We start from the raw sequence: 22068 nt of genomic DNA on the forward strand, positions 1-22068 counted from the left end.
TCAGCATTAGTAGTATGCAGCCCGAAACTCGAGATTGAGGTCGAGTGATATTTAGCCAAAACTTTCTAAATGAGAATTGAAGATTTCATCAATAGTATTCCAAGGATAAAAATACAGACGAAAACGGAGTTCAGATGAAGGAGTTATGAATTTCGAACGGAGTTTTCCTGTCCCGGCCTACTAGAAATAATATATAAGTAATATAATTATAATTTATAAAAAATAAAGTCAAAATTAGCCAATTGAGTCTAAACAAGAGTTGTAGAGCATAATCTCACCTTCGCGTCGATATAAAGAACGTTGAAAACAGAGTTCGTATGCGAAAGTTATGAATTTCTGAAGTTCGGGGTGCGAACCCCAAAGCTGTGTCAGAGACCATGACGCGGCAAGCAGTTCCACGACATGGAAGGTCTTCTGATACCTCCGAGAGTCCCCCAGATGAAACTTGCGATGATGCATGCAGTGACGACCAAGCCCACGACGTGGAAGAAGGTGCCACGACGTGGCGAGGGCCAATTTTGCCCTATAAATAGATTTGAAGGGCCAGCTGTTTAGGGTTGCTATTTTCTCTTCTCTCTCTCCCGTTTTACCTCGATTTACGTGCAAGAAATATCCCGAAGCCCGAAGATCCCGAGAAGAAAAGAGTTTCCGAGCCGAAGCTCTGCCCGCGAGGAGTCTGGTTTTTGTGAAGATCTTCCAGATCTACCGAAGAATACTACTTATACAAGCCGTAGTGCTATCTAATCATCTTCTGATCAAGTGAGTGTAAAGTCCCTTTCATAAACACGATTTTAATACAAGTATTGTTTGAATGTATTGAGTATATGTTTGGTGTGAGTGTATAGTCCCTTTCATAAACACGATTTTAATACAAGTATTGTTTGAATGTATTAAGTATATGTTTGGTGTGAGTGTATAGTCCCTTTCATAAACACGATTTTAATACAAGTATTGTTTGAATGTATTAAGTATATGTTTGGTGTGAGTGTGTAGTTACTTTCTTCTAACACATAGATATGAAGTATCTCTATAAAATATGTGCTATGCGTTATATGTATATTATCTTGTTATTTGGAATGGGTAAGTGTGTGTGGTTGCTTTCTGTTAACACACATATATAGATTATTGTAACATCCCGAGTTCAGGAGTGAAAGTTCAGGGTTCAAAGTGTAAATGTGAAAGGGCAACTCAGCGAGTCCATGGGTGGACTCGGCGAGTAGGGTCGCGATTCTGGTCGCGTGTTAAGTGGCCAACTCGGCGAGTCGGCGGCTGGACTCGGCGAGTTGGTGCTGTGTGGAGAAAACCCTAATTTCGGGGGATGAGCCCTATATAAAGGACATTATACCCTCTCCCCAGCCTCTTTACCCTCTCTTGAAGTCCAGAAAACCCTAATGCGCGTTTGTGAGTGATTTGAGAGCATTTGAACCTTGGAGAAGAGATTTTGGAAGAGATCTTGGAGAGTTAAGAGTCTTGGAGTAAGGGGCTTTGCAAGGATTTGGATTTCTCTTCTGTTGGAGCTTTCTTTTGAGGTATTAGTTTGTTGTTTGGGCTGTTATTCATCTAGATTCATCATTTTGGAGTTTTTGGAAAGCATAGCTTGTGATATTTTGAGTTTGGAGGTTAGATCTGAGGTTGCTACCTCAAATCTGGAATGGAGAAGGTCTAGAGTGCATTAAAGTCCCTGTTCTTAAGTGGGTGGTGAAGCCATCTTGTCCCAAACCCTAACCCTAGAGTGTTATATGCTTAGATCTCTTTGGATTCACATAAAGTTTGCCACTTTACGTGATGGATGGGTTGTAGAAGGGTAGATCTATGGTTTGGATCATCTGCATGGCCTGGAAAGCTTCTGTATGGATTAAGATCTAGGGGTACTCGGCGAGTCACAAAGGTGTACTCGGCGAGTTGCTTGAAGATGGGCAGGAACTCGACGAGTTGGAAGAACAACTCGGCGAGTTGGTTGAAGATAGCCTTGGACTCAACGAGTTTGTTCTTGGAATCGGCGAGTATGGTCGTGAGGTCCTAACCTTCTTCTGGTTGAGCCGTGATTCGGTGAGTTGAGTACGAGGGGACTCAGAGTTGTGGGAATCGGCGAGTTGAGTCGCGGATTAGGGAAGTTCTGAGCATGGGGACTCAATGAGTCATCGGGTTGACTCGGCGAGTAGAGTCAGTCAGGAGGTTGACTTTGACTTTGACCAAGGGTTGACCAGTTGACTTCCTGGGGCATTTTGGTAATTATTGGCATTTGTTTTGAGTTCAGTGTTGGTGTTGGCTAGTGGTGGAGATCGTGTCAGTGGTCGGAGCAACTCGGTTGTATCTTTTCAGTCGGCAGTTGCGAGGTGAGTTATCCTCACTATATCGACAGGGTCTACGGCACCAAGGCCGACCCTTTATTGGATTGTGATCCGGGTATCGTTGTTATGTTATTGCTTGCTATGTTTGCATCCTGGTAGTTAGGATGGTATATGCTTGTGACCGGTTAGGTCGGTATCCTGGTTAGGATGATGTTACGCTATGTGATCTGCTAGATCGGTTTGATTGGATGTGAATTGTTATATGATTGAATGTTTATGTGCACATGGTTGTTGGACTGGGGTTGGGTTGAGGCGGGACCTGCTTCGTGCTGTAGGCCAACATACCCAGGGCAGACTGGTTATTCCGAAGGCCCAGCGAGCGGTCCGGATAGGCTGAAGGCCCCAAGAGGGCAGACCAGACGTGCCGAGGCTCGGAGAGTGGACCAGGCCAACTGAAGGCCCAGTACGGGTGGACCAGTCATACTGTAGACTTAGAGAGTGGACCAGGTGGATTGAAGCCTCGGTGCGGGCGGACCAATCACACTGTAGACTCGACGTATATGGCTAGACTCGGAGGGTGGACCAGGTGGACTGAAGGCCCGGTACAGCGGACCAGTCACACAGTAGACCCGAAGTGCATGGCTGTTTTGTGTTCTGTTATGATATGGCATGTTGTGCGTGTATGGTATATGTGGTTGGTATTTTGGGGTTATCTCACTAAGCTTTCGGGCTTACAATTGTGGTTTAATGTTTTTTAGGTTCTTCAGGAGACCGTGGCAAGGCAAAGGCGTGATCGTACCGCTCCTCATGATTATGTTTTATGATGTGGTTCTGGGAAGACTCTGATAATAATTGTATTGAAAACCTTTTTGTAATGACTTTATGAAACTGGGTTGTTTTTGAAAAGTTTAAATTGGTTGAAATTTTTAGAGTGTTACAATTATACTCTATAAAATACGTGCTATGTGAATATATACTATTTCTCATGTGATATGAGTGTCGAAAGAATTTGTTATACAGGTTTTATGTTGTATATAAACAAATATATTTTATCTACAAATATGTGGGTAGAACATGGGTAGATAGTGATGTGTGATGACATAAAAATGTTGAGAGGCCTTCATGTCATTGTGATCCAGTCATCTAGCGGAATTTAGATGACGACCACGAACTCTTTCTAGACAGTCTCGTGGAACACCAGCATGCTCATAACCTGTAGGTGTTAATGAACTTGGGTGTTCATTCATTGTATTCCATCCCCCTCATGGTTGCCTTATTTGACTTATATTGTTGAGGAACCCCCGAAGCATGTGTTGTCGCCCCGATGAAATATTCTTAGACTAGGTCCCTTGTGTTAGTTGTCTTAGGGACGTAAAGTGAGAATAATGGGAATGGGTAATTGGGTTATTATTGGTTGATGAAATTAAATTAATTATTTATTGTGGGTTGAAAACCCTATATGCTCACCAGGCTCCCAAGCCTGACCCACTCAGTTTTCTTTGCATTACAGGTAATGGCACAAGAGTATAAGTTGGTGGACTTGACAAGAGGTTTTGGATTATAGATCAGTAGTTATAAATAACTGTTGTAAGGTCTATTTTGTTCTGTTTATGCTTTTGGTCTGTATTGAACATGACATCTCGAGATTTTGTTATATAATGAAAATACATTTCTTTTAAGAAATGCTTTGATAAACTCTTATCATATTTTGTTTTGGGAACAAATTCCGCAACCGTTTCCATTAAACGATCACTATGATTTATAAAACAAAGCATAAATCGGTCTTTTCTGGTCGTGAAATTGGGGATGTCACATAAACCCTAATGACTATATATATGGCACTTAGCCATTTTTCACACTTTTTCACTTTTCAAGAGCAAAACTCAAATCCTCTCAAGTAGCATCCGAATTTTCCTTCTTGATCTTCAACTTGTAAGTCTTCCTAGCCCTAATAAGTTGATATCTACCTTAATCTAGTGATCTAACACACTTTCATTCGTGAAATCATTCCAAAAGTGTAGATCTTCAAGTGTAACACCCCGATCCTCAGGTATTTCTTTATTATGAATATCTGGATAAAGCTCTACTCGACAAGTTAGTCGACCTACTCGTCGAGTAGCAGTGGGGTGAGAACGCGTGTTTAGTGACCTACTCGGCGAGTCCACTATTGGGACTCGGCGAGTAGGAGCTGGCAGATGAAACCCTAAATCCCAGGGTTTGCGCCTAAAGGAGCCTCAGCCTCCTTTGGGCTTCCTTACAGTCTTTGAGAGCCCTTAGTAACCCTAATTCGTGTGTGTGTGTGCCTTGGAGTGGTTTTGAAGTTTGGAAGAGAGGATTTTGGAAGAATGGAGTTAAGAGTGCAAAGGAAATTAAAGCAAGATAGGAGAGGGAAACGGGTTTTGCCTCAGCTAGCATCTTTTCAAGGTATCAAAGTGTCATTCTTACTTCCTTTTCTTTCCTCTTGTTGAGTTCTAGGGATTTTTATGGATTTTCAAGTTGGGATGTTGAGCTATAGGCTAGATCTGAAGTTGTAACTTCAGATATGGACCCTCCTTGGGTGCTAGAGTCATAAAGTTGTTGTATTGGTTGTAGATGAAGTCCCTCTTAGACTGAAAGCTCCATTAAGAACTTAAAATAGACTTTCGGAGCCCATATAGCCATGCATGTACGTAAAGTTTGCAACTTTATGTGATAAGTATGCCCTAGAAGCTTGGATCTGTGATATGGAGCCGCTGCATGGCTCAAAACAAATATGTATGGAAAGAGGACTGAATGGACTCGGCGAGTCCCATGAAGATGATCATTGAGCTCGGCGAGTTGGATGAACAACTCGGCGAGTCCGATGAAGATCGCCATAAAACTCGACGAGTTGAAGAACAACTCGGCGAGTCAGATGACTTTTCCCTTGGATAGACTTGCGTGTGTACCCATCGAGTTGCAGGGGGAAACTCGAAGGGTGGCCCTTAAGGATCGATCGGGATTCGAAGGAACTCGACGAGTCACTCCAGTGACTCAGCGAGTTGGAATGTGCTCCATGAACTCGGCGAGTGGCCGAGTGCACTCGGGGAGTAGAGGTCAACATGGACTGTTGACCTTGAATGAGGACTCTGACCTTGATTAGGAATTTCCAAGAGGTTATGGGGTGTCTCATAAGGGTAAGAACTTATGAGTATATTGTGTTATGGTTATAGGTGGTGGAGCCGGTGTCAAGTGATCCGATAGTTGGAGTTTGCATTTCTATCGACATCTGCAAGGTGAGTTATCTTCACTATATCGATAGGGTCTACGGCACCAAGTTCGGACCTTTATGATTTACATTCTGGGTTAGGATGGTTTCTTTGTTATTGCCATGTTAGATTTCATCCTGGTATAGGATGGGTGTCATGTTATTGCTTTGCTAGAATTTATCCTGTTTAGGATGGTTGTTATACTAGAGATCGGTAGTTATGGTATGCTTCATAAGATTCTGATCTATAGGGTCGAAATCAGGATAGATAGTATGTTATGCTTTTATGATCCGTGAGGATTGGTATGTTAGTGACCTGTTAGGTCAATACTCTAGCTATGAGTGAAACTCTATGATTGATGGTCAATGAGATATATATGTTTGCTATGTGTACATGCCAGCATATGATAGTATGCGTACATGGTTAGTTGCTTGTTTGTTGGGCTGAGACGGTCCTGCTTTGTGCTGAAGGCCAACACACCCTCTGAGCGGTCCGGGGAGACTGTAGGCCCACGTGGCGGACTAGTCATGCCGAAGGCTCGGGATAGATTCAGAGAGACTGTAGGCCCAGTAGGGAGGACTAGTCCGGCCGATGGCCCAGTATGTATCTTGTTTGATTGATCGTTATGGCTATGGTTCTGCCAGTGTGGTATTGGTATTTTAGTGGTAGCTCACTAAGCCCTCGGGCTTACAGTTTTCCGTTTATTGTTTCAGGTACTTCAGGAGAGCGAGGGAAGGCGAAGGCGTGACCGTACCGCTCCTCATCCCCATGATCTATTTTGGGACACTCTGATGATAAATGCATTGGAAATGTTTTGTAAAAACAATTACTATTTGACTCTTTTGTTAGTATTAAAAGTTTAAATTTGGCGTAAATTTTATGGGTGTTACATCAAGTTTCACCAAGAACACACACTAGTGTTCTTGGACTTTTAGCACCTTTTCAAGCTTCTATCTCGTAAGTAATTCTATCCTAGAGTATCTTAAGGCTTGTTACACTTCCTTATATCAAGAAATCACACAAGAAACACCAACATCAAGGTGTTTACGTGCCAAGATGTTCTTGGACCGTTAACCCTAAAAAGGGTGCCAAAGTGTGCTCTAGTCCCTCCTAAGCCTTGGAAACTTGCTTAGATCTCTTCCTTGATGAGTTAAGGGCTTGAAAACATCAAAATACCATAAACCATATGGGTTTATGGTCATAAACCCAAAGGAAAATGGTCTAAGGACCGTAAACTCCATTTAGGAGTGAAATGGTGCCCTAATCCCTTCCATAGGCTTATACTTCAAGTAGAAATGCTTCTAAGGACTTATGAGGCTTCAAATCACAAAATGGTCAAAGGAGCATGAGTTTACGGCCGTAAACTCATGGGTTTACAACTGTAAACTCAACGGGCTATGGTCACCAAAAACCATAAACTCAAATGAAGGGTTCCCTTGAACCCTAAACTCAATAGCAATGTCCTACAACACTTAGATGCAATCCTTAGGACTTATATCACTTATATAAGGTGTTTTACATGTCATAGGATGTCTTAACTTTGTTAATTAGTTGTTTAAAGACTAATTGGATACATATATGTGTTATTATATGTTAACTAGGATCATTGTACGTGTTCGAGTCTTCACTTGACACTTAGCATCCTATACAGTCCGTTCAGCCAAACCACTCAATACAGGTGAGTTCATACCCCCTTAATCAATATTTTAAATGTTTTTAAATGCTTTTATGGGGGGATACAAGTTGAATCATGCTAGTTATTATATCAATCACATGTGATTAATAAGTAGCATACAAATGGATTTACTACTCTTTTAGCTGTTTTACCAGATAGATTACTTCAAATGGCTTTCCAAAACGTTTTTAGTTGTTTAAAAAATCTTTATCAAACTGTATTACATACTGAATGTTTCTTTTCTAACTCTGTTACAATTGTGTTTCAAACAAAAGTTTCTTATACTTAAAACTGTTCTTATCAAACAAATTGCTTTCAAATCGTTTTACAAACTGACATCAAGTCATCCTTTCTTAGTTATTAATCATTTCAAAGGTTTTACAAAACTTCTTTTACATTTTTATATAAGTAATGTTTAAAGGACTTAGGAAGGCTAGCTCGCTTTATCTCCTTTTCCTCGTTGGGATGTGGCTTTAGGGCATCGGTTATCCGTCTGAAGGTCGTCTAAATATTAGTTATATATTATGTATACATATATATAGACATAAAAGTTCTACCAGTCAATTCAATACCCTTGGGTAGCAAGGGTATACGTTCATGTTCATACATACAAGTCATATTACTAGTAAACTGTGATAGGCGTAGTTTAGGAAGTTACTAATACAATTACTAGAACAAAGAATCATACAATGAGTCAGTTCATTCATGATTCAATACTTGCTAGATAGAGAGAACACACAATACAGCTAGTATACAGAGTACATTTCAATACTTGCTAGATAGAGAGAACACACAATACAGCTAGTACACACAGTACATTTCAATACTTGCTAGATAGAGAGAGAACACACAATACATCTAGTACACGCAGAACATTACAATACATACAGGCTAGACAGAGGGAGAACATACAATACAACTAGCACATTCATTACATATACATTCATGCAGTTATGTAATCCACTAAACGGAGCATGGCACTACCTGCCATGACGGTTTTTGTATCTAGAATCTCCTTAATTGGGGAGCGTATGAGTTTGCGTATAGATCTATACTGGATTGACTATCCTACACCTTGCTGCTCGCTATAGTGGGACTTGCAAGTCTATGGGTGCCAAATGTCATTTCTTACGGCGTCTTACATCGTCGTTTTACTAGAGTCGGTAGCAGGGTACAGGCCGATCACATGGTACTTTAAATTACAATTGGTTTAAGGTAGTTAGTACAACAGTAGTTACTTATTACAATACTACAATACTATAATATTTTACCCATTACATTCACTTCGTGAACATTCACACGATGCACGGTAATGTAAAAACTATATTTTTGGTTAATGATAGTCGGATTTGGGAAAATACACACTCTTACAAGAGACACACACAGATACTAGATGCCTTGGTAGAAGGCTACTTTTAGTAGGAAACATAGGGTTTTCTAGGAGGTTCAACACTTTTACATACTTACATTTCACATACTTACAAATACTTTCTTACAAATTAAGACACTAAAATACTTATGATCTCACCAGCTTTAAAACTGATACTCCCTTTCAAAATAACTTGTATCCTTAGGTCAACAATAGACAGGTACCGATGCAAGGTTTAGAGAAGATGGAGCTCATTTAAGACTCATTTTTCATTTTGATTTATACTTTAGTGTCTATTAAACATGTCAGAACACACTTGTATTAAAATTATATTATTAATGCAATGGATGATGTTGTTGCTTGTTTACTACTATTCATTATTGTGATACTGTACATGACGTCCTCCGCCCCAGAACGTTTCCACCGTTCTATGGTTTTGGGATGCGACAGAGAAGTTATACGTGCAGCGTACAACTAGCTACGCACGTTGTACAAACATGTTATGCACTAAACGATCATTAAGTGCTTAATACTTAAGTTCTCAACGTCCAGCTTCAGATCTAGGCTTAATAAGATGTCCTAGGGCATAAAGTTGGCAACTTTATGCCTTTACATGCCATGAATGACTCCAATAGCCCACACTTTCCATTAAGACCTCATAACTTGTGCATGGAGTCCAAACCATCATCAAGATGTCAGCTTTACGCATCTAACAAGCTCAAGAAATTTATCTATTCTAGTCTCTGAAGTTTCTTAACTCACAAGAGAATGTCCAAAAGCCAAAAAGGGACTCCATAATGAAACTCTAGTTCAATATAACGAAAAGGATGACAAGGTTATGACTTTATACCTCCAGAAGTTCCCAAAATGTTATAGATGCATGATTTAGAAGCTTAATGACACCCAAAGCTTGAACAACACCTTCTCTTCCTTGAATGCTCTCTAAAATGGCCACCAACACACTTTCTAAGCTCAAGAATCACACTCACAAGGAAATATGAGGTCAGGGGATGATATGAGGCTATATAGGTTGGTTAGGGTTTAGTACCAATGACTTAAGGGTGCTTAAATAGGTGTCAAGTCCGAAAATTAGGGTTTTGACCATCGGTCATGTATGCACTGCATACGCCATGGTACGCCCAACGTACGTTCTAACCCTCCACGATCATTCATCCTTATTACGCTAAGCGTACTCCTGGAGTATGCCTAGTTTACTAAGGGACCATTATGGACTAATTTTTTATTTCAAGGGTATAAAGGGTAATTACCTGATTTGGAGTGTTACAGAATGGCAAAAGTGTGAGTTTTGGGGTGATTTGCGCCTCTATTTATAGGCTGAGTTCGGTGTGAACTCTGAGCGTTCCCTTACTGAACGCTGGGAGTTCCCATGCCATGTGTCACCATCTAGTGTCAAGCCGTGGTGAGGAAGCAGTGGCTTAGATCGCGCCACGTGTCACTCGTTAGTTACTCCAAAAACTAATTATCTTCTAAAAGACGTAACTTTCGCATACGAGCTTCATTTTTGACATTCTCTAATATCCACATGTAGGTATCGACTGGATCTACAACTTTCGTTTAGACTAAGTCGACTAATTTTGACTTTATTTTTAAAGTTATAATTTAAGAGACTTATACAGTTAAAATCCGTTAAAAATTCATAACTGTGTCATCTGACGTTCGTTTTCGATTGTCTTTATACCTTTGAGCCCATATTAATGAGATTTTCAATTCTCATTTAGGTTGTGTAGGCTAAAAATCGATCGATCTAAAACTCGATTTCCGGGTTGTGCACTGCTATGCTAAATCTTAGAAAAATCAGAACTTCCTCAAACAAAGTCAGATTTGGACGTTTTTTTTTTTATGTATTGTAACAAACCGTTATTTCAAACCTATGTAATAGTGTAAGTAAATTTGTACTTCTTTTTAAAATAATAAAGAGAAATTTTAGCATACTGTGTATATTTACATAATTGACCCTCAAAAATAAATTATTAAATAATCTCTATTGGGATGAACAAAGTGGTAGAGATTGTAACAAGGTTTCCAAAAATATAAAGAACACTAAAATCCGAGTTATAACGAAGAAGTTATGACCAATCGAAGATCCGCGACGAAACCAGTAAAACACCGTTCAATGTAAAAACTGAATTTTCAATAAAAGGCTTTTTAGCCTTAACAATCTAAATGAAAGTTGTAGTTTATGTTAAACCGAGAACTTTCATAAAAACAATGCCAAAATCTGACTTCGTATGAGGAAGTTATGATTTTTCTAAGTTTCAGCAAAACAGTGTACAACTAAAAACTCGAAATAAAGATCGAGTGATTTTTAGCCGACACAACCTAAACGAGAATTGAAGGTCTCATCATTAGTAGTACAACGGTAAAAAGACAGACAAAAATGGACGTCGGATGAAGAAGTTATGAATTTTTAACGGATTTTCCTGTCCCGGTCTGTTAAAAATAATAATATTAAAAATAAATTCAAAATTAGCTGATGAAGTCTAAACGAAAGTCGTAGAGTATAATTTTACCTACGCGTGCACATAAAGAACGTCAAAAACGGTGTTCATATGCAAAAGTTATGAGTTTTACAAGTTTTTGGCGCAAAAACCGAGAAAATTCCCATAGTCACCCTTCTGCCACGTCACCCTCGCATGCGAGCCTCCACGTGTCACCTTTTGATAGGACCGAAGTTCACATGTCACCTTCTGATTGGACTGCAGCCGAGGTCCAGTAAGCAGCGAATAGCCTCGCAGGAGACACCCCTCGGACCCTTGTGGCACCTCCCTATTGGACTGAAGTCCGGTACACTCAGAAGCCTCCACGTCCGAAGCCTCGCCCCGTGTACCTTCGCATGACTGACGCATGTCTGGTGACTTCTCTACGGACCAAACCCTCGCACCCCTATATAAAGGGTGCGAGACTTCTCAGATTTTTACACAATTTCACCCCATTTTTCACCCTTTTTAACATAGTTCACTTCCATAAACTTTTATACAACCCCTAAAGCCTCGATATCTTATTTCAAACTCTAAGCAAGCCTTGAAGCCCCAAGATTCTTGAGAAGTTAGCCACTCTCCAGTCGAAACTCTGCCCGATTTGAGCCGGTTTTTCGTCAAATAAACTCCTTTACGGGAAACAAAACGCTGTCCAAATCACCACTCATCAAGTGAGTTCATACCCCCGTATTTTCATAATTTCTACTGTTTTAAGGGGGGAAATACAAGTATAACACAAGAACTTTGTGTTATAAATAAATGATTTCAAATCACGATAAAATGATTTTAAAGCTTCAAAAATACTCCAAATATTGAACTCTGTTATAAACTTATATTTTTCCCAAAAAATCATATATATATATATATATATATATATATATATATATATATATATATATATATATATATATATATATTAAGACCAATAACTCATTCTAGGTCCTTTTCCTTGTTTGGATATGGACTTATAGTATCGGTTATTTGTCCAAAGGTCGTTTAAATTTTACTTATATATAAAATTGTATATGTATATAAATATAAAAGTTATTTCATCAGTTTAATTACCCTTTGTAACATGTTGAGCAAAGGATTACATGCAAAAATAGTTAATTACCAATTCATAAAGTACATATAAATTATAATATGTATAATTTATGATACATAGAACAATAATTCATGATTCAAGTATACTAGAATACACAGTTTTACAAGAAACAAGGGTTTTGATTCAGAACAAATCAAGGGTTTACACTTGTCAAATACATGTTCAGAATACCTATTCAAGAACATACTGTCAATCATTTATTTCAGAATGATTGGGTTTTCATGACTAATATACATGTAACGTTTATATGCTTTTTATGAGACATTCAATTCAAGTTGTTTAATTCATTTTAGACAACCAAGGTAAAGCCCTGACATTATAACCAGAATCTCCAGCCCGGGGATTGAAATAAGTTGTGTGTAGATTTATATCGGGATTGACAACCCCACACTCAGGCTGCTAGCTACAGTCAGGCATACACGCCAATGAGTGGCAATTGTTATCAACAGTTTAAACGCCCACAAGGCGTTTGTTTCAGGCGATCATATCTTAGTATGGTTATAATAACTCATTAAAAAGATATTAACAACACGTTAGTGTATAAACAACTAAACTTAAGTACATCTTCAAAGTACCAGTTTACAAAATACAAAGTACAATGGTACATTACAGTTTTCAATAACAGCTGGTGAAGCCAGACACACTCTCAGTTACAAGTTTTACAAATACAGAACATTGGTTTACAAAATAGAACTGTTTTATGGGAATAAAACTACTTTTCATATACAACAAAAAATATGGGATTTTCTGGAACAATTTTCATATTCAAGATACAAAGACACCCTTTCAAACATAAAGACTTATGTACTCACTCAACTTTTTGTTGATACTCTCTTTTCAAATTACTTGTATTCTCAGGGAAATAATAACAGGTACTCCCCGAGCTTTTTGAGAAAATGAAGCTATTTTGAGTAATGTCTTCTTCTTTTGTATAACTATTTTGGTTTCAATATACAATGATTGAACACATGTAAATACTTATACTTTTAAATACAATAGTTGTTTGTACTTTGATTACTCTGATGCATGTGTTGTGATACTACAAATGAAGTCCTCCACCCCCGGACGTTTCTGCCGTTTGGTTTGGGGGTGTGACATGTACGTTCTCGGTTGAATGTATACTATGAATTTCATTGCTAAAACGTACTTTGTCAAAAATTTACTTTTTACGATACGCGAAGCCGTGCCGGTTTTGTCGCAAAACTTCGACGAGTCATAACTTCTTCATTATAAGTCAGATTTTAGCGTTCTTTATATGTACGGAATCCTTGTGACAGATACTACAATTTGGTTAAGACTATTTATTCTAAATAATCTTCTATCAAAAAGTCATTTTTTACGCTTATTATCTCTTAATTGATTAGCCCGAATCTGTAAGCGTTACATAAGCAACAAGAATTGGATGAGTCGGATCCACCTTTCGTAACATAGAATCAGGGATGTGAGCCACTGTCGGAAACACAACTAGATCATATTCAACTATTTTCGGATGTTGATAGATATTAAATGCTGCCCTTGGACCATCAGACAGAATCAATATGCATTTTTTCGCATACACATCTTGCAAAATTAAGCTCCAACATCTCGCACAAGATACACCATTCGAAACATTGGTATGAGAAATACCCGTGCCAAACTCTTCCCACAACTGTATTACATAATCTACATTAAGATCATAATATAGCCAAACAATCAAGGCATATATCTCCAATTTGGCTTTGTCAAGACCAACACTTCGGCCTGTGAGACAACGTAGAAAAATTCCAAACAGAAAGTTTCAAATACAAGGTAGATCAGACTTGCGAAACTGACTTATTCCGGTGAGTGGGGGTTGATGACCCATCTCATTGAACATATGAACTACATGTTCATTGAGAACCTCGTAAAACGGAGTAGTATAGCCATAGGGAAGCTTCAAGATTTGTTCAAACTACTTCTTTGTGATTTCATACTTATTGTCGTTTGTTAAATTGGAACGTCACCACCTTGGAAGTTTTGTTAAACACCGTTGTAGAACCAACCAAAGATAACCAAGTCATAGGCACGGAGAAAAAAGCAGTCATCACAGTTGAAAGAACTAAATGATTGAGGGCAACAATCAACATCTTCAATTCTTCAAGATACTTCGAGACATCAGGTTGAACCCGATAATTAGAGCTTTGAATCTTCAATAAGGATTATGATGTTGCATCTTCAGTTGTGTGAGATTGATCAACATGATCAGGTTGTGCCGCTATTGCTAGGGTTTTGAAGAATAGCTTTGAAGTAATGAGTAGAAGAAAAGAAGATTTTGGGAAAATTAAACTACATTGTGTAAATGTTTAAGTTTACTCCACCAAATTCCTTTTATACTAAATGTAGAATTTTGAGTTTGAAACGGCCATCAATGAAAATCTACCACATGGAGTTTTGGATAATGGGCTAGTTGCCGTAAAAGTCGCAACGTTTGAAAAGTAATGAACACTTTTTCCTAGAAAATCGTGAAGTAACTAAACCATCACATCCAACAAACTGTTTGTTTGTCCCAAGAGGATTAGAACTGTCATTTAACCTTCGTTTCGAGGCAGGGCTCATTCGCTTTTAGGATGAGAAGCAAAATCATAGCCAAACTAATAATTATGATGAATCTAAACTAATAATTAGTCGCAATAAATAATAGACTAAAATTTAGTAATAATGATACTAGGTTTGTGGACATGGGAGGGGAGGGTACGTGAGATTTTCTTTTTCTTTGTCTCTCTCTCTTCTTTTTAAAAGTTAAGAAATAATTAAATAGAAAAAAGAAAAAACAATAGAAAAAGAAAATCTGTCATTTTAATAATTTTTAATTTTTTTAACCAAACCCACAATAAAACTTATATTTTGGACTATTTGTATTAGTCCAAAATTTTTTAAATAAAAATGACAATTTTAAGCTAAATACATGGACCATTTTTGTAATTATGGCTATATTTAATGGTGGTAAGTGGAAAAATAAAAAATATTCAATTTGTCGTACTTGTCAAAAAAAAAAAAAAAAAAAAAAAAAAAAACGGTATTGTAATAATTTACCCAGTACTTCTGAAAACCCCCTTTAATCCTTGATCGGTTTAACCGTTAATTCAAACGAGCTCTGCCGAAGGATGACTTCCGATCACAGGAACAGTTCTTTCATGAATTCAATATCGTTATCAGAATCGACTGTGGTTTGCATTTTCAAACTATGAACATAAAAAAATTCAGTTTGTTCGTTTTAGGGTTTGTTATCTGTATAATAACACGTACCGCCGGCGAATCATCGACGTGCTTGGCGGTGTATAAAGAAGGCGGTGCGCCAGCAGTGTTCCGGTCGCCAAAATGCCCTCGATGGAGTTTGCCAAAACATGATCGTCGGAGGCAATCCACAGCTGGGAGATGTCAATCGGCTACACGTCAGGGCCGACGAAAATCTCTGGAAGATCGCACTTTCTGTACTCTGGACATCCGGATTCCTTTTCCAGGTAAGATGTATGTTTCATTTACGTGTCTGATTTGTAGGCATCAAGTTTGATTTTGCAGTTTTGCTTGTATATGTATACACGATGTTTAATAAATGGCTGAATATGTTTATGTATACTTGATACTCCTGCCGGTTTACAACTGTGTTCTGATTGATTTCTACTTTTTAACTCAAATTTGATATGTATTGATATACTAAATCATACAAGGATCAACACAAATAGGATTATAGGAAAAGTAAGCTCGTGTTAAACCTGTAAACTGATTAGTTAACTTTTGAATGGGAAGTGCCAGTGCGTTATCTTATAAGAGGATTGTTGGTTTTTGTTGGGAATTACAGAAGTCACTCGGTCTCAAGCAAAATAGGTTCTCACTGAATTGCTTCTTCCCATCTTTCATGTTACTTCCTGTACTTAGCAGAGTATTTTGTTCCAAGAGGAGGTTCTTTCTTCTTATAGAAGGCACTCAAGCAGTCAAGCTTACTATGTAGGTTTACATCTGCCATTTTCTCTTTTGAAATTGCAAAAAAACAAACTAAATTATGGAATTAGGTGAGAAAACATCAATGGTATAGTTAGCAGTTACCATAAGATAGTATATAGTTGCAGGTGTATGAGTCTCGTTGGCCCTTGAAGTGCATAGCTGTTTTAAAGATATGCAATGACTAAGCTCCGTGTTTTTCATAACCATGAAACTTGGGTTTTAATGGTTGATTTCTCATACTGTTGTAGACCCCAAAGGCATTAGAGATACTTCAGTTGGCATTGTGGCTGTTTTTGATGGACATAATGGTGCAGAAGCTAGTGAGATGGCCTCAAAGCTGTTATTGGAGTATTTCACACTGCATACTTATTTTCTCCTTGATAACGCATTTTCCTTTTTGTCCAAGACATCAAGGGGAATGCTACCCAATAAGGGAGAACATGACCATGCTTCTCGGATGCTTAGTTGGGATGAGAAACTGGGTGAACATGTTCTACATATTGGAAGGTCTCATTCTCTCTCCCTCCTTCCCTCCCTCTTGCTCTCTCACATAGTTTATAATGTCACCTCCGAATGTGCTCCACACTGAGCAATTCCAACATCAACTTCCTAACAAGAAATTTTTGACATATTTGTCACAGGATTAAGTTTACATCATCAACCATCTTCAATGGAGCATTCCACTTGGAAATTCTGAAGGAAGCATTGCTGAGGGCAATTGATGATATTGATGCAGCATTCAGCAAGGTGAGTGGTAATTATAGTGATTTTTTTATTTGGTAGTGACAATTTTATGGTTTGTTTATTGCTTTTTCTATAGGAGGCTTCTAGATACAGCTTCAACTCTGGCTCCACTGCAGCAGTTATATTAATAGCAGATCATCAAATTCTTGCTGCCAATGTTGGAGACTCAAAGGCTTTCCTATGCTCTGAGATGTTCCAGCCTCCTCCTGAAGCTAAAGGTTAGAAAAGGTGTTGGTTGTGTACACATTTCGTCTTGTAATGTTACATGCTTATTTGATTATGCAGTTCTGATGATGAAATCAGGAAAGTTTGATAATGGATGAATTTTGTGAATGGCAGCTACTTTAGTGAGATTGTATAGGAAGAGAAAGCGTGATGGTGCCTCTGTACGCATGAAAGACTATGGGAACTTCAAATTGGCAGCATCTGATGGTTTGACCCATTTTTCTGTCAAAGAGTTGACCAATGATCACCATCCAGACAGAGCAGATGAAAGGTCCAGGGTAGAATCTGCTGGAGGTCATGTCTTGGAGTGGGCAGGTGTATCCAGGGTCAATGGTCAACTTGCAGTTTCACGTGCTATTGGTGACGTGTCCTACAAAAAGTGAGATTTGCATTTTATTGAAGTCAGAAAAGGCTGTTACTAATTACTTATTTGAATCATGTTGTGTTTTTATCAGGTTTGGTGTTATATCTGTTCCAGAGGTGACAGATTGGCAACCTCTGACACCCAATGATAGTTATTTAGTAGCTGCATCTGATGGTGTTCTTGAAAAGCTGAGCTCACAGGATGTTTGTGATCTGTTCTGGCAACTACATACTGATGCTCCCCTGGAATTAATCAACAGTTCTTCATGTTCATACTCGTTAGCTGATTGCATTGTTGATACTGCTCTTGAAAGAGGCAGTATGGATAATGTAGCAGCTGTTGTAGTTCCATTTGGAGTAGAAGCTCTGCCTAGTGAACGATCCAGTGATGTCAGATTGCAGAATTACATTGATGAACAATCTGGTAATTTCTATTAATTGAACTTCCTATTTTGTTTGGTGTATTGGTATAAGTGGTGCAGCAAACATTTGGATTTGGTTAAAGTTAAAACGATTTCTGTTTATTTCAGTATACTCAAGAGATATGAAAATTTTTATATTCTAGTTGCTCCACCACTAAAAGCATTTCAGATATAAAAATGTGAATCTTCTAATAGGTTCTTATCTCCCTGTGTTACACAATTTAATCTCTATTATCAAAGTGAAAATTGTTTGTGTGTGACTAATCTATGACAAGAATCTTGGAAGTGTTAACCATGAATGAGTATATAAGTATAATTGCTTATATTTCCTTGATTTACTTCATTACTGTTGTTCATTTATGGAAACATATTTGAACTTGTAGATTCGGAGAATGCTGATTCAGTTATTGACAAGTTTGGAAGGTTATTGGTGAGGTCAATCTCTGTGTTATCTGGTTTTAATTCCTTTTTCTGCAAAAGTTGCCATGATAAATTTGATATTTAGCAGGTCCAGGTCCATTACCCTTTCTATTCTCTGTTATTTACCATGACACCATCTCCCATATAATGGCTATATTCTTGTGAATGATGTTGATCACCATATCTTCATATAGGTTGTTGGAAACTGTGAATGATGTTGGTTTTTTTATACTTGTGCAATAGGTTGAAGGAAAACACAACACTTACAGATGTTTCTATCTATCCGAGAGCCTCAATGAAAAGGATGACTACACATTCTGGATTGCAAAAGATGATCATGACTCTATATATGGCTCACCAGCCTTACCTGACTTACTTGACCATAGTTATGGTTAGTAGACTTCCACTTTTTTCTTTCTTTCTTTCTTCCACTTCATTTAATAGTTGATTTGTAATTTGTTATGTAAATGCAGGGAGACCTTTAAATTTATACCGTGATCAGATGATGTGTTTGCACTATGGGAGGTCTAATGGTGGAGATAGAGATCAGTGCATTAATCCTGAAGGCCTTGCAAGTTTTCTAGGGTTTCTAGAATCACTCCCTTCACATACCATTGAACCAAATCAAGAATCATATGAACCCACCTCTCCTAACACCAGGTACTGTTTTGTTCTATACTTATTATTTGGTTATCTTGTATAGTTTGTGGTTAATATTTTCATTTTTTATAATTATAGGTATATACTGAAGAAAAGATTTGACCGAGGATCATATGGAGAAGTTTGGGTTGCTTTTCACTGGAATTATCTCCAACAAAGAAATGATTCAAACAAAACATCCCAATTTTACACCACTCATCTTGGCTCCGAAAATGGAAGCACAACCCAAACTAACTTTACTTCTGGACCTCTCGATGCTGACATGTTCATTTTGAAGCGTATAATGGTAAATCAATTTCATTTTTTTTTTTTTAATTTTTATGTTTGCACAAATAATGAAATGCCACAAAATGAAAACAGGTAGAAAAGGGGAACGCAGTATACCTAAGCGGTTTACGGGAGAAGTATTTTGGTGAAGTTTTTCTAAATGTCTCGGCGTCTCCTTCAAAAGAATCATATCCATATATGTATAGTTTTTTAAGAAGGAATGATTCAGAGGATCATCATCAACCACCAGAACATATGTCCTCAACAAGGAAAAGACAGGCTTATGAAGAAGGAGTGAAGCATATTGCAAGATATATCGAGTCATTTGAGTCGAGGTCAAATGAGATATGGCTTGTATTCCGTCATGAAGGCGTATCATTATCAAAACTTTTGTACACAGCAGAAGATGTGGGAAGTAGTGATGACACAACAAAAAATGTGAATGATGATCATATTAAGCATATACGTATACTGCATCCCTCAAACTGGTGGCACTGGTTGAAGACTACAAAAGCAGGCCAAGATGAAATTCGCAATCTTATATGGCAGTTGGTGTGTTTTGTTTGCTAATTTTATTTTGTTTTGTTACATTTCTTTTTCTGTTATTATCAATAATCTTAACATGTTACTTTTCTTTTTTCTATTTTATCGTAGTTAATGGCACTCAAGTCTTGTCATGATCGGAACATCACCCACAGAGATATTAAACCTGGTGAGAATACTAATTTCTCCACCTTCTGTTTTTCCTAAATAGGCATGATTTTTAATTTCCAATTTTTTTTTTTTTTGGAAGAGAACATGGTTATTTGCTTTGAAGATCGGGATACCGGAAGATGCCTGAAAGGAAGCCCAAGTGGAAATATGAACTATACCACTAAAATGTATTTTCAGAGTAATTTACAAATCTTGTCATTTATAGTCTCATGAAGATGTGTTTTTTTTTTAATCCATTGTTCTTTTTTTTTTTAAAGGCGAATTATTGACTTTGGGAGTGCAATAGATGAATTTACTATAAAGCATTTATATGGGTCTGCTGGACCTTCAAGGTGTTTCTTTTTTATTTGTTTATTCTTTTGTTTGCAGTAAATAGCCTAATGCTATGAATTTGTGCTGGTTTTCTCATTTAGTATTTCCTCTAAAAACTTACAAATCTTGTTGTATTTATCAGGAATGAACAAACATATGAGTATATGCCTCCAGAAGCTTTTCTGAATGCTACTTGGTCTCAAGGGCCAGCAAGCATGAATACAAAGTATGTCTATCATAAATCATAATGAACAAATTAATCCCTTTTCCTTGGTAATTTCTATGAAGTAAAGTAAGTATATGTTGTAATTTAATTCCTATTTTGAATTTTGATTTGATAGGTATGATATGTGGAGTGTTGGGGTTGTGATGTTAGAGTTGATTATAGGATCACCAAATGTGTTCCAGATAAATGCCAGAACTCATGCCCTTTTAAATCAACACCTTGAAGGTTGGAATGAAGGATTAAAGGAGCTGGCTTATAAGTAAGTCCGGAAACATTAATTAATTTTCAACTGTAATTAATATCCACAGTTATGGTTTCTACATTTACAACCCTTTAAAGTGTTCATCTTTTTCTTTTGATTCCAATACCATGCTTAATTGAAACCCTAAATTAACATATCAAGTAAGATTCACTAGCTTTGATTCTCTTCTCTGGTGTGGTGGCAGACTTAGGTCATTCATGGAATTATGCATTTTGCTCCCGGGGAGTTCCTCAAAAGGGAAGGTTAGTTCTCATCTTTCATGTTTTTTTTTTTTAAACAAAAAAAGGTTTTGTGGTAATGAAGTTTTATAATTTTTGGATGTAGAGGACAGGGTCACCAGCTTCATGGAAATGCTCGGAGGAATTCTTTTCAAGTCAGATAAAGAGTAGAGATCCTCTTGGAATAGGGTTGGTTTTAATTGTTTCCATCATCATCATCATCAACCATATTATTATGTTTAATTATCATCTTCTTCAACACTTTGCTTCATGGCTTGGCTTCTTACATTAATTATGGTTTTTTTTTTAAGCAGGTTTAGTGATGTTTGGGCTTTGAGATTAGTGCGCCAACTATTAGTTTGGGATCCCGTAAGTTCTTACACTTTGCTAATATATATATGTCAATATAATCGTTGTTTGTTCTGTTTAGTTAGTGAATGTTGTGTAACTTGTTCTTTTATTTACCTTTTTTAAAAAAAAAAAAATGCTGAACTTGACATGGTAACTAATGGAAATTGAACTACAGGAGGATCGATTAACTGTGGACGAGGCTTTGAGGCATCCTTATTTTTCAAACCATACAACAACTACAAGACAATGAAATTAATTAGGTAGCTGTGAACTGTGAAGTCAAGACAGGTTGATAGTTATTTTTACATGTATATATCAGGACAGGTTGTTGGGTTTTTAAATGTATATTACCTCTTATATGTAAAATGTCTAGTCAACGATTTTTTTAATGACTAAGTTTATGATCTGTTGTTATTTAGCAACTTACCAATAATCAAAAGGAAAATTGATAATGTAGCACATTCATGTTTTCTTCTTGTCTTGGATTGGCCAATTATGTATTTTTTTTTTTGCTCATTAGACCGACCATCTAACGTTTTAATTTACCTTTCAAATATGTCATTATATGATATGATGCGGGAAGAACACTTTCTTCATACGCATACATGTTTTCAGTAACCAAGAAGAAGATGACCTTGATTCATGTATGGTTGGTGGTGAAGGTGGAGATGAAGGAGACATTAGGAGTTTAATAAGGAAACAATGACTATGGACAGAACAAAAGATGATGAGTCTTTGAATCAATTATGTATTGAAGGG

General features: G+C 37.5%; 1 protein-coding gene across 3 annotated transcripts; it reads left to right on the plus strand.

Moving 5' to 3' along the window:
• Positions 1–15235: 15235 nt before the first annotated feature.
• On the plus strand, positions 15236–21768 carry LOC111921679 (probable inactive protein kinase At3g63330). Of its 3 annotated transcripts, XM_023917262.3 has the most exons (20): positions 15237–15644; positions 16374–16632; positions 16767–16872; positions 16946–17087; positions 17209–17473; positions 17550–17881; positions 18263–18309; positions 18543–18690; positions 18773–18959; positions 19038–19245; positions 19320–19778; positions 19881–19938; positions 20020–20107; positions 20198–20272; positions 20395–20478; positions 20594–20737; positions 20925–20982; positions 21065–21147; positions 21273–21327; positions 21485–21768. In XM_023917262.3, exons 1-20 carry the CDS (start codon positions 15368–15370, stop codon positions 21557–21559), a joined length of 3150 nt encoding a protein of 1049 aa, XP_023773030.1. In that variant the 5' UTR covers positions 15237–15367; the 3' UTR covers positions 21560–21768. The 3 variants fall into 3 exon arrangements, with proteins under 3 accessions (XP_023773032.1, XP_023773030.1, XP_042753876.1); XM_023917264.3 differs by lacking the exons at positions 20594–20737; positions 20925–20982; positions 21065–21147; positions 21273–21327; positions 21485–21768 and having other exon boundaries at positions 15236–15644; positions 20020–20118; positions 20395–20484; XM_042897942.1 differs by lacking the exons at positions 15237–15644; positions 16374–16632; positions 16767–16872; ... (1 more) ...; positions 17209–17473; positions 18263–18309 and having other exon boundaries at positions 17706–17881.
• The last annotated feature ends 300 nt before the right edge of the window (positions 21769–22068 follow it).

This window comes from Lactuca sativa, chromosome 9 (assembly GCF_002870075.4).
Source record: "Lactuca sativa cultivar Salinas chromosome 9, Lsat_Salinas_v11, whole genome shotgun sequence".
Lineage (NCBI taxonomy): Eukaryota > Viridiplantae > Streptophyta > Magnoliopsida > Asterales > Asteraceae > Lactuca > Lactuca sativa.